Genomic DNA, 13,652 nt, shown 5'->3' on the forward strand with positions numbered 1-13,652 from the left:
ACTGACTAAGTACATATGCTGGCAGGTAAATACAGATACTTGAGTATGTTTGAGGTTAAACAGCAGGAGCAGAGAGCCTCTAAAATGGCAGTATTTCCAAAGACTGGCCCTCAATCCTTTGCTCTAAATACAAGCACTTCCAAGTTATCTTGCATCACATTTGGGTGCTTTGATAGCATGGCGAACTGTCTGAGACTCCTTACTCACATGCAAACTGTATCAGACTATATTCCAAAATATTCTCAGTTACCTGAGTATTTCTAATGAATACCAAGTGCCTTATATGCTAGAATCAAAACTTATTAACAGGTTCTGCCTCATTTCTAGGTAGCTTGTTTTCTATTCGAATACTGAGCCTTAATCCTAGAAAGTGTCCAAATATATTCTGAACACCATAGATTAAGATGCTTTTAAAAAACTAGTCCATTAACCTGCAAGTGTTTCCTTTTTGTTGTTTGTTTGTTTTTTTTTTTTTTTTGTTTTTTTTTCCAAGACAGGGTTTCTCTGTGTATGGCTATCCTGGAACTCCTGTAGATCAGGCTGGCCTCAAACTCACCGAGAGCTGTTTGCCTCTGCCTTTCCAGTGCTGGGATTAAAGGCGAGCTTCATCACCACCTGGCCTGTTTCCATCTTATTTTTGAATCTAACTTTATAGCCTATAATGTGTTCACTATTCCAGATTACTTCACCTGTGAGGATTCTATTATTACTTGTTAATACTAGAGGTTATTATTTTTTTTGAAGTGTAGATATGAAAGGTAATCCTCCACTGCACAGATCAGCCTGGACCACAGAAGAGCCTGTCTCAAAATTGAAACAAGAATCCATATATAAATATTAAATGTTGAAATGTTGAAATAATTCTCAAAATTTAAAAATCACTGAAAAACTGAGAGCCCTAGAAGGGCTCACACTTCAACAAATGGCTGGAATTTACTAGTAGCTACCAGCTTTAGTTTTTTTTTTTTTTTTTTTTTTTTTTTTTTTTGTGAGACAGTGTTCCTCTCACCCTAGCTGTCTTGGAACTACCTCTATAGACCAGGCTGGCTTTGAACTCAAATTGATCTGCCTACCTCTGCCTCCCAAGTGCTGGGAACCACCACCACTCAGTAACTACACCAGCTTTAGTTTAAAAACATTTAATTTAGTTAATTTACTTGAGAGAGGGTCTCACTATGCAGCCCTATCTGGCCTGGAACTCAACATATATCCACCTGTCTGTAGCACACATCTTGCCCTAAAAGTCTTTTAAATTAAAAAAAAAAAATGTATGTTTATGATGTGTGAGAGTCATGGTGTGCTCAAACTACTGCTTAAAGGTGAGGTCACTTTTCAGGACTTGGTTCTGTCCTTCCATAGTAGCTTCTGGGGACTGGACATGAGCTCTTATGACTTGGGCTGTGAGGGCTGTTACTACTGAATCATTTCATTGGCCCAAGGTCCCAGCTTTAGATGTGGGGTTTTCAATTCAAAAGTCACGGCTACATTTTATAAGTATTTATTGACTACCTACTCACCAGATACTGTTTTTTAGACCCTGGGTTCACAGTAGTAAATAAGCTCAAAGAATTTATACTCTAATGAAAACAGATAGCGCAATTAGTTGTTCCTTAGAAAGAGGCAAATGATATTAACAAAATATGAAGCAGGGTAGAGAAGTACAGGGCATGGGTTGCAGAAAGAGTGTTTGCACAAATATATTCATTTAAATGCCTGGCTGGATCCTGTGGGAACCCAAGTTTATGACTCTTATTAACAACCAAATCATTATAAATGTTTTTGTACTATAAAGCTTGAATAAGTCAAAAGCTGTACTTCCACTCATCTTTGAAGATTACTAAGATCAGTCTCTTGCCTCCCAAGTGGTGTAATTAATTCCATGCGCTACAACTCCCGGCATAAGAATTTTAATTATGTTTCTGAGTGTTGGTATGTGAACGTGAGGTAGATGCCAACCAAGGCCAGAAGAGGGTGTCAGGTTCCCTGGAAGTTAGAGTTACTGGCTGTTCCATTCTTACCCCCTACTCCTCCCACCTCGTGGATACTAGAACCGAACTTTGCCAGCAAGAGCTCTTAATTGATGAGCTATGTCTCCAGTTCCTTCATTCATCTTTGTATTTCGTGGTCCAAACTTTGTTTTCTTGCTGAAGAGAAGAGAAGCGAAGGCGAAGAATCTCTCCACGCTCGCTTTCCCCGAGTGACTACTTGAGTGACTACTTGGGCTTGGTTAAGCGACTGATCCAACAAACTTCAGCAACCCAGGAGTCAAGCAACAGATTCTCAACGCTTCTCATAGGCCAGCGGTTCCATTTCCATAGCAACCGCGACGCGGAGCACGCGCCGGGTCTCAGTGGCCAAGACCTGACTTGGTACCCAGGAAGTACTCGGGTGACAGAGGAGCCTCTGTCATAGCCTGGGGCGAAGGGACCCACATCCCGGGGCCACACACCCTGCCTCGCCTCCAGGACGCAGCAAGCCCACCGGCCACCGGCATCTCCAGCTGCGACAACTTCCGGCCTCGAAGTTCTCCCCGCCCTCGAGGCTCGCCCGGGTCCTCGCCGCGGTGAGGTGACCGTGGCTGCCGCCTGGCCTAAGCAAACGTCGGGCCAGGGACTGCCACGTCCTTTGGGCGACGGTGAGAGCACTGCAGGTACTGGTGCTCGGCCATGCGTCGTGCAGCCCCGCCGGAGGGGCTGGAGCAGAGGACGGCCCGGCGCAGGGCGCACAGGCGCGCGCGGGGCAGGCGCGGAGGCGGAAGTGAGGGCACGGCCTGGCCAGCCGTCTAGGAAGCCGCGGCCGGCCGCTCAGCGGGAGCACTCGGAGTCCCGCCAGATCGTCGCGGTTCAGCCTCGGATGCCGGCGCGATGCCTCTGTTCACAGCCAATCCGTTCGAGCAAGACGTGGGTGAGTACGGTGACCCGCGCCCTCCGCGCCGGGGAAAGTGGGCGGCGGCCCTGGTGCCTGGGAAGCCAGGCGGAGAGCAAAGGGGCGGCGCCGCTCTCGACGGCGGGGGGCATCCTCGGCGCGTCTCTGTTCAGGTCACTTCCAACCTTTTGGAGATTGGGGTACCTAGCAGGGCTGTTCCTGTCACCCAGAGCAGGAGTGGAGTAAAGTCAGGATCGCTGGAGGCTTAAGTTGCTGATACAAACTTCCTGCTTTCTCCAGAGCTGGTTAACACCCTTCCCTTTGGAAGAAGGTGCAGGGGTGGCCACCCTGCTGCCTACTGCAGTCCCGAACCAGACACCTAGACTTACCAGGTTTAACTCTCATCGCTTCTGTATATACACATCCAAGCTCTGATGGTTGCAGTTTCAATGTTTACTGACCGTTCCGAAGGTGCTGCGAGGGCCATTCCCAGAGAGTGTAAAGGAAAACTCCCAGAATCTCTAAAGAGCCCAGAACAACCGATGTTTGCTGGAGTCAAACGTTATTCTGGTAATACAGGTCTTTCACAATGAGGAAAAAAAAAAAAAATGGATGGAGTAAGCATACTATTAACAGCAGAAGCAAATTGGCTGGCACCATTCTTGAAACAGTAGTTAACAGGCTCCTAGCGATGTTTGAGGATTTAGTGATTTTGAGTCAAACACAATATGTATATTTTAGCAATGAGCCACCAGTTCAGTTAAAATTCCTTAGTTAAGAGAAGTCTAGAAAGTGCCTCATTTTGTTCTATAACTCTCACAAGTCATGTTCAAGTGTATGAGTGACTAATTATATAGGAAACATGTTGAGGTTTAGTCGCTGTTTTGGGATAATTGTTCTTTTATGATATTACCTATGTGAGACATTGCACCTTGTAAATATTATTGAATTACTTTAGCGTAGACAGAGTCTGTATATAGTTCAAGCTGGCTTCCAGTTCCCAAAACCTCTGTCTTAGTGTCTAGAATTCTGGGACTCCAAGTCTGGCCCCCCACCAGGCTTGAGACCTGTTTGTCTTACTGTTACTGTAAAAGCTTCCATTTTGCTCTAATGAAATGGACCCGAAAAGGTAAAACAGAGGAGGCTATTTTATTTTTTCTTTTGTTATTTATGCGCAGCATGCTAAGTTTGTCACCTGTTTGCTGTGCCCGAGGAGGTCAGAAAACCATGTTGGATGATCTGGCACTGGTGTTACAGTGGCCTGTGAGCCATCATCTGGATGCTGGGAAGAGCAGGGAGTGCCCTTAACTGATCCATCTCTCCAGCCCAAGGCAGAATATTTAAAATATAAAACCTGTGAACTCTTTCTTCAAGGAAATAGTTCATGGAAGCCCACTGTGTTCTTATTGCAAACATTTCTGGTAGCAGTAGTCCGAGTTTCCCTACCCAGTTTATTTTTCTAAACTTTTTCCTCAGTGGTTTCTGAAATTCTTGCATCACAGGTTAGTGTAGTTTTCTTAGGTTCTGAACTTCAGACAGAAACAAACAAATAAACAAACCCGTGTAGATATTTCATGGGCTGAGTAAAGTTCCCTCCTTCATCTTCCTGACAGCATTTATTCAGTAGGAAGCATGCACCTCTTACACTATTTACAATGGGGCACAGACTGGACAGTGTCCAGGGAGAAAGTAGACATGGAGGACTGGGTGGGAAGATGGAGTGGCTAATGTTAAAAGATACTGGCATGCAGACCTCTCCCTTTTGCAGCAATCACTGGAGAGGCTAAAGTGAAGTTCAGTTCCTTTGTGACTTCTCACTGAAGCAAGAACTGTGAAAGGCATTTCAGTTCATCCTTTCACATTTGGAGGAAGGTCATGTTTTCTCCTTCTGAGGAGCTTAGATGAGTATAATGGTTGACTTATGCACAATGAAGGGATAGTGAAGTTCAGGTTGTTCGAGGACAGTACAAAGGTCAGCAGATTGGAGTGGTGCAGGTGTACAGGAAGAAATGTGCCATCTCCATTGAATGGGTGCAGGTTGGTAAAATTTTTGTAATAAAAAAAAATTTGGTTACAGACAAACATGGCTTTTTTCTTGTAATGTAATTTTTTTTTTCTATACCTTATTTTGCTTGCATGGTTCCACAAATACTAATACTTTCAGATAGTCTGAAAGTTTAATATCTTTGAAGTTTTCTTTAAAATGCGAACTATTTTGAGCATAATGCATAAAACACAGCATGAACTCCCATCCCTGCCAGCCAACCATCAGCTCCTAATACCATGACAAGTTTGATCTTTTGAAAGAAGAGAACATTCAAGATGCCTTTGAATGTATTCTTAGTAGCTGTCTTTTCCCCTCTTCTCCCGTCAGAGTTAAATACTCTCCAAAAAGAAAGCTCTGTTTTTAAATTAGTTGTAAATTTGTGTATTACACATAAGTTCACTACATTTATTTTTGTCTGTGGTTTTTCTCTTTTTAAAACAGGGTTTCTTTGTGTACATTTTTTTTTTTTTTTGTATAGTTTTTTGAGACAGGGTAGCTCTGGCTGTCCTGGAGCTCACTATGTAGACAAGGGTAGTCTTGAGCTCGTGGAGATCTACCAACCCTTGCCTCCGGAGTGCTGGGATCAAAGGTGTGTGTCACCACTGCATAGCCTAGTAGTGTACACTCTTAACCCCTGAGCATCTTTCCCGCCCCAAGTAACAAAGATTTTGAATATAGTTTAGCTTTCAGTTTCTTTCCTAAAATTATCATAAGTATTAACCAACATTCTCAAACCCTTTTACTAAAACAAGCATTGTTCTAGAAATCAGAGACATTTGATATTGCCTATATATTCTTTCTCCTTAACCTTTCTTTAATGTATTTTGTTAGTTTTGTTTTAGATTTATTTTATGTGTATGAGTGTTTGGCTCATGTGTACTGCCTGTGTGTGCCTGGTGCCTGTGAAGACCAGAAGAGAGCATTGGATCCCCTGAAACTAGAGTTTTGGATTGTATAGTGAACTACCATGTGGTGTTGGGAACAGAACGTGGTTCTGCTGCAAGAATAGCACATGCTCTTATTAAACACTGAGCCATCTCTCCAGCCCCCTTATTTTGTTGTTTAGAGATAGGATCTTGTTGTGTGTCCTAGGCTAGCCTGGAACTTGAGAGTAGCCTTGAATTTACTACCTTTCTGTCTCTTGCTCCTTCACAAGTACTGGGATTACAAATGTGTGATGCTATATACCCTATTCATTCTTTCTGTTTTAAGTTTGAGTTTCACATTGAACACTGGCATTTTCAGCTCTTCAGGCATTGTAAATATTGTTCATCTTGTTAACTGCCCTTAACATTTTCTTAATGGATTTGTAACTGCCAGTGCTTGAATGATAAATATCTGTTTCCCTATACTATTCCATGGAAACAGTTCTTTAGTGTAGAGACCTTTCAGCTAGCATTGTTAGTTTCAGGAGGCCTTCATTTGATTTGCGTTAAGGGATGTTGAAAATGAAGTATCTTGTAATGTAGTTCTAGTTGGGACTGACAGTTTTTGCAATTCATAGGCTATTTACTGGTTGTGACATTTAAGAAGGCGTGGGCCTCGGGTTATGACCTCGTAGATACTGCTTGTTTAGTACAGTCACGTCCTAAGTTTGATGCACAACATTGCCAACCAAAATAAAAAGGCTTGAAGGAAGCAGTGCTGATACAGGTTTTTAAAGTTTTGTTGTGCTGACTCCTTAATTCAGTGTCAAATTTTGACATACTGTCTCACTGTATGCCTAGGCTAGCTTTGAATCCCAGGGTCAAGTGATCTTTCTTTCTTAACTGTCTGAATGCTTGACTACATGTCAATGCCAATATGCCCAGCCTTCTGGGGAGGGGGAAACTGCAGAAGAGGGTGTTTTGAGGCAGGGGCTTACCATGTTGCTTAGACTGACCACAGATTCACTGTCTTCTCGCTTAAGCCTCCCAAGTGGCTGAGATCATAGGCATGTACTACTGTGCCTGCATGTTTAGTATAATTTAATTTATTTTGGGTCTGGGTCCTGCAGTGGAGCCTAGGCTGACTTCAGACTCTGAATTCTGACTTGCCCTCCTGGCTTCGGGGATTATAGATGGGTGCCACTCCAACTTCCAATATAATGTTTAAATGAGTTAGTGAATTTATGCTGTGACACATACTCTAGTCCCAGTACTCAGGAAGTTAAGGCAGGAAGACTGTCCAATCCAGGAGTTCAGGGCTAGCCCATGCCACAATACAGCAAGATGATGTGCCCCCTCCAGAAATTATATTGAATAGGAGACTATAGGAACAGGGAGGTGGCTCAGCTGGGAAAGGTGTTTGCCACCAAAACTGATGGTGAAAGGAGAGAGCTGGCTCCCTCAAATTGTCCTCTGACAACCACAAACCTGCCCTGACCCACCAATAAGTATAAATAAATGTGAACATTTTTAAGTGAGACTGTATGACAGTTTTAAAAACCTTTATCATTACCATTGTTTACTTCAAGCTTGTGTTCCTTCCAGGGCTTATCCTCTCCCAGAACCCCAGTTGGAGACTTGTGCTCTGGGCTGTATGAAGCACTCACTTAATAGTTTTTTTCTGCACATATAATTTGTAGCCACCCAGAAGCTTACTGGATTCACATTAAAAGCATTAAAAGAAGCTTCTTATGTGGAGAAACTTCTTTGGGAAAAACCTTCATATAGCCAGGTGGTGGTGACACACTTAATCCCAGCACTTGGGCCACAGAGGCAGGTGGATCTCTGAGTTCGAGGTCTACAAATCGATTTCCAGGACAGCCAAGGTTGTATAGTGAGAATCTGTCTAAAAATAAAAACAAGAAGAAAGAAAAGGAAAAGATAAATGAAAGGAAGAAGCAGCAGAGCAATCAAGACCTCTGAGAAGTGTGTACTACACTGGCACATGGCGGTCTGTGCCTCAGCGCAGGTGCAGAGGCCACAAGTCAGTCAGGCCACCTCAGTCATTCTCAACCTGGGGTTCTGAGGTGGAGTTTCTTAGCAAAAGTGGAGCTCATGGGTAAGGCTATGTTGTCCAGACAGCAAGCTCAGAGATCTTCCTGTCTCTACCTCTCCAGCACCCAGCCTTAGTATGTGGGTGCTAGATCTCTGAGTTTAGGGTGTGTGTGTGTGTGTGTGTGTGTGTGTGTGTATGCATTATGCATGTGTGCATGTGTGTGTTTGCCAAGCACTTTAACCTACTGATTCATCTCCTGCCCAATGTCAAGAATACTGTATTTTGATGTGAGGAGTAAGCAGAGTTAGTCATGGTGTTTTGCTCAATTTTATGTTTGTAGAATTTGTCCTATCCAGCACTTTTAGGATGTTTATTTGTAGAAAAATTGAAAACCAACTTGGAAAGAACTTATTTGGCAATTTTGAACAAAAATTTTATGTGTGCAGAAGTTAGTTTAATATTAGTGCTTTAGAGTCAGGTGGTACAATGGGAGGCAGAGGCAGGTAGGTCTTCTACATAGAAGTACCTGGACAGCCAGGGTTACATAGACACCCTGTCTCAACAAATCCTGGAGCCTTACACTTGTAGTACATATGCTAGGTCACACCACCAGGCAGTTGCATAACTCATGCTAGTTGCTCCTCTGTGTCTCATTTTGTCCATCTACAAAGTAGAGATGCTTTTGGCTGAGGAATGAATAATTTAATGTAAAATGCTGAGAAACCATCACTGAATTGTTATCATTTGCTGTTCCGTACTCAGCCATAAGTACCATTTCATTTTTGAATGTATATGCAGTCCAGTTTTGTTTTTAATTTAGTTTTTTTTTTTAAAAAAAAACATATGTTTTAACTGTATGTATGTGTGAGTGCATGCAAGCATATATATTCTAGGTGAATGTATGCTTGCAGAGGCCACAAGAACTGTCTGATCCCCAGGAATTGTAGTGTGTCATTGTGATTCAACTGACATGGGTTCTTGGAAACAAATTCAGGTCCCCTGGAAGAGTAGCAAGTACTCTTAAGCACTGTATTTGACTATACAAGAATGTATATTCTCCAGCCCCTACATTTAACTCTATAAGAATTGCGTGGTTTAATGGTCTAGGGGTGGGAATGTAACTCAAGTTGGTAGAGTGATTATTTTTTTTTCTGGCACACACAAAGCCTAGATTTGATCCTCAATACTGCATAGATTAAACCTGATAGCACCTGCCTGTCAACTTAGCACATGAGGAGGTAGAAGCAGAGAAGTTCAGGGCCATCCTCAGCTACCTTTTAAGAAAAGAAGAGAAAGAATTATGTGGTTTGTATACTAATAACCCAAATAATTATAACAGCACAGGCACATACCATTTATTTGTAAATCACAGATACATTTTTCTTATTTCAAATAATTATAGTGAACTGTTTCCAAAGAAAGGACACATTTCTAATGGAAGCCATCAGCTGCAGCCTCCTCAGATGCTTTTCAGTTTCTGATACAATTTATTTGCATTTTCTTTTTCCTTAAAAATTTCAAGGTAAAAATATTGGTTTTATTTTATGAAGACAAAAAACTTAGGTTTTCTCTCCAACACCAATGTGACAACATTGGAAGATGAGACCTTGGGGAAGTGTTTCTCTCATTAGGGCTCTATTTCCTGAAATAATTTATGTTAGTTTTTATATTAAAAAAAAAAGCCTTGGGGCTAGAGAGCTGATTTGGCCATTAAGAGAACTTACTCCTTTTCCTGAGGACCTAGCTTCAGTTTCTAGCATTGACTTGGCAGCTCACAGCTGGTCTCTTCCAGTTACAGTTCCTTCTTCTGGCCTCTATGAACAGGTGGTTGCATATACATACATGGAGGCAAAATGCTCATACATATAAAGATACATCTTAAGGATAATTTCAAAAGTCTTATGGGATGGCAGCATGGCTCAGTAGGTAAAGGAGTTTGCTTTGCAACCTTATTAGCCTGAGTTTGATCCTTGGAACTAATATAAAGGTGGACAGAGAAAATCAGTTCCTCAGAATTGACCTCTGACCTCCATGTATGCACTGTGGTTCAGGCACCTACATATGTATACCATGTACACACATAATAAAAGCATAAATCTGTAAAGGCTTGTGTCTTGTGAGCCTACCAGCCTGGAGTATGCAGCAGAGCAGCAGGAACAAGAGAGACCTGCTCAGTGAAGCTTCCATTCTGAGGTCAGGACGTCTTTAAAGGCTGACTTAATTCAGCAGTGTTTTCTATTATCTGGCTGTTGTTTCTTTCTCATTAGTATTTAGAAAATTTAAAGTTAATAAAGCATTAGCAGTCTATCTCTGGGGGGATCATTATTAATTATCTGTTTATTAAGCATATCTTCTAGAGTTTGATTAGATTTTTCTATAACTGCTTGCCCTGTATGATTGTGTGGTATACCTGTAATATGTTTTATATTATATTTTTGATAATTTTTAAAATTTGAAACAAGCTTGTTTTACATGTCAATGCCAGTTCCTGCACCCTCCTGTCCTCCACTGTTCCCCCCACCAACCCCCATCTCTTCCCCATCTTCTTCCCCAGGGAGGGTGAGGCCTTCCATAGGGAGTCTTCAAAGTCTGTCATATCATTTGGAGCAGGGCCCAGGCCCTCCCACATGTGTCTAGACTGAGAGAATATCACTCTATGTGGAATGGGCTCCCAAAATCCAGTCATATACTAGGGATAAATACTGATCCATTACCAGAGGCCCCACAGACTGCCTGGTCCTCCTAACTAACACCCACATTCATGGGGTTTGCCTCAGTCCTATGCTGGTTTCCCAGATAACAGACTGGAGTCTATGAACTCCCTTTTTCAAGTCAGCAGTTTTTGTGGGTTTCTCCAGCCTGGTCTTGAGCCTTTGCTCATCACTTCTCCCTCTCTGCAACTGGATTCCAGGAGTTTGGCTTGAGTGTTTAGCTGTGGGAGTCTACTTCTGCTTCCATCAGTTACTGGATGAAGGCTCTAGGATGGCATATAAGGTAGTCATTAATCTCATTATCTGGGAAGGGCATTTAAGGTAACCTCTCCACTATTGCTTAGATTGTTAGTTGAGGTCATCCTTGTAGGACTCTGGACATTTCCCTAGTACCAGATTTCTCTTAAAATCTATAATGGCTCCCTGTATTATGGTATCTCTTTTCTTGCTCTCCTCTGTTGTTTCCCTGACTCAATCTTCCTGCTCCCTCATGCCCACCTCTCCCCTCCCCCCATTCTCCCAATTTGCCCGAGATATCTTGTCCCTTCCCCTTCTCCAGGGGGCCATGTATGTCTCTCTTTGGGTCCTCCTTGTTTCCTAGCTTTTCTGGTGGTGTAGATTGTAGGCTGGTAATCCTATGCTCTATGTCTAAAATCCATATATGAGTGAGGACATACCATGTTTGTCTTTTTGTGACTGAGTTACCTCACTCAGGATGGTTTCCTCTATTTTCCATCCATTTCCCTTCGAATTTCAAGATTCCATTGTTTTTTTTCCCCCCCACCGAGTAGTACTTCATTGTGTAAATGTACCACATTTCCTCCATCCGTTTAGTTGAGGGACACTTGCATTTAGGTTTCTTCCAGGTTCTGGCTATTACAAATAATACTGCTATGAACATAGTTGAACAGATGTCCTTGTTGTATAAATGTGCATCTTTTAGGTATTTGCCTAAGAGTGGAATTGCGAGATCTTGTGGTAGACTGATTCCTATTTTCCTGAGAAACTGCCATACTGTTTTCCAAAGTGGCTGTATGAGTTTACACTCCCACCAGCAGTGGAGGAATGATTCCCTTTCTCCACATCCTCTCCAGCAAAAATTGTTTTTGATTTTAGCCATTCTGACAGGAATAAGATGTTATCTCAGAGTTGTTTTGATTTGCATTTCCATGGTGGCTAAGTATGTAGAGCACTTTCAGCCTTTTCAGATTCCTCTATTGAGAATTCTCTATTTAGTTCTGTACCCCACTTTTTAATTGGATTATTTGGTGTTTTGGTAAGTAGCTTCTTGAATGCTTTGTGTATTTTGGAAATCAGCAGTGGGTTGGTGAATATCTTTTCCCATTCTGTGGCTGTCGTTTGGTCTTGTTGACTGTGTCCTTTGCCTTACAGAAGCTTCTCAGTTTCAGGAGGTCCCATTAATTGTTGAGCTCAGTGTCTGTGCTACTGGTGTTTTGTTCAGGAAGTGGTCTCCTGTACCAATTTGTTCAAGGGTACCTCCCACTTTCTGTTCTAAGAGGTTCAGTGTTGCTGGATTTATGTTGAGGTCTTTGATCCATTTGGACTTAAAAGTTTTGTGCATGGTGATAGATAGGGATCTATCTGCAGTCTTCTAAAGTCAGCATCCATTTATGCCAGCACCATTTGTATAATTTTAGCTTCTTTGTCAAAAATCACGTGTTCTAGCTGTCTACCTCTTTTTTTTTTTTTTTTCTCCAATACCAAGCTATTTTCAGGACTATAGCTCTATTAACAGAGCTTGAAGTCAGGGATGGTGATACCTCCGGAAGTTCCTTTATTTGTACAGGGTTGTTTTGGCTATCCTGGGTCTTTTGTTTTTCCATATAAAATTGAGTATTGTTCTTTCAAGGTCTGTGAAGAATTTGTGCTGGAAATTTTGATGAGGATTGCATTGAATCTGTAGATTACTTTTGGCAAGATTGCCAATTTTACTATGTTGATCCTACCTATCTAAGAGCCTTTGAGATCTTTCCATTTTCTGGTATCTTCTTTAATTTCTTTCTTTAAAGACTCAAAGTTCTTATTATATAGGTCTTTCACTTGTTTGGTTAGTGTTACCTCAAGAAATTTTATGTTGTTTCTGGCTATTGTAAAGGGTGATGTTTCTCTGATTTTCTTTCTTAGTCCCTTTATCATGCGTATATTGTATGGCTACTGATTTTTTTTTTTTTTTTAAGTTTATCTGATATACTGCCACTTTGCTGAAGGTGTTTATCAGCTGTAGGAGTTCCCTGGTAGAGTTTTTTGGGTCACTTATGTAAACTATAGTATCATCTGCAAATAGTGACAGTTTGACTTATTCCTTTCCAATTTGTATCCCCTTGATCTCCTTTTGTTGTCTTATTGCTTTAGCTAGAACTTCTAGTACAATATTGAAGAGATAAAGAGTGGGCAGCCTTATCTTGTTCCTGATTTTAGTAAAATCTCCTTAAGCTTTTCTCCATTCAGTTTGATGTTGGCTGTTGGTTTACTGTATATTGCTTTTATTATGTTTAGGTATGTTCCTGTTATCCCTGGTCTCTCCAAGACCTCTATCATGAAAGGGAGTTGGATTTTGTCAAAGGTTTTTTCAGCATCTAGTGAGATGATCACATGATTTTTCTTTTTCAGTTTGTTTATATGGTGGATCACATTGATAGATTTTTGTATGTTGATCCATACCTGCAACTCTGTGATGAAGCCTACTTGGTCATGGTGGATGATTTCTCTGATGTGTGGGCCAAAGCCAGATAATGTCTTCCAGCAATGCTTGAAAGTCATTACAAATCTGCAGTTGATCTCTCTTGATTTATATCTATTGGGGTTGATTTTTTTTTTTTTTTTTGCAAACATTTTATATCCTAGATGATTAATAGAATCTCCACTTTGTATTTTTTCAGGAGCACTTTGTAGTCCCCAACAAGACAAGATTTTCTTCTTCAAACATTTTTCTTTGAAGTATCTACATTTGAGTCAGCTAGTAAGATAATTAGAGAAATTTAATCAGACAAAAAAGGTGAAATACTGTGGAATAATCCTCTTGTACACTGTAAAATATTGTCACTAGAATTGGTTTAATCAAACACTGATTGGCCTGTAGCCAGGCA

General features: G+C 41.5%; 1 protein-coding gene across 2 annotated transcripts in view; it reads left to right on the forward strand.

The window, feature by feature from the left end:
- The first annotated feature begins 2,745 nt into the window (after positions 1-2,745).
- The window catches only part of Stam2 (signal transducing adaptor molecule 2), a 58,639-nt gene continuing 47,732 nt past the window's right edge, over positions 2,746-13,652 (forward strand). For both annotated transcript variants that reach the window (XM_051184697.1, XM_051184698.1), the window contains exon 1: positions 2,746-2,904. In XM_051184697.1, the coding sequence (XP_051040654.1) occupies positions 2,865-2,904 (40 nt within the window). In that variant the 5' untranslated portion in view covers positions 2,746-2,864. The remainder of the gene's footprint in view (positions 2,905-13,652) is intronic.

This window comes from Phodopus roborovskii, unplaced genomic scaffold (assembly GCF_943737965.1).
Source record: "Phodopus roborovskii unplaced genomic scaffold, PHOROB, whole genome shotgun sequence".
Taxonomy (NCBI): domain Eukaryota; kingdom Metazoa; phylum Chordata; class Mammalia; order Rodentia; family Cricetidae; genus Phodopus; species Phodopus roborovskii.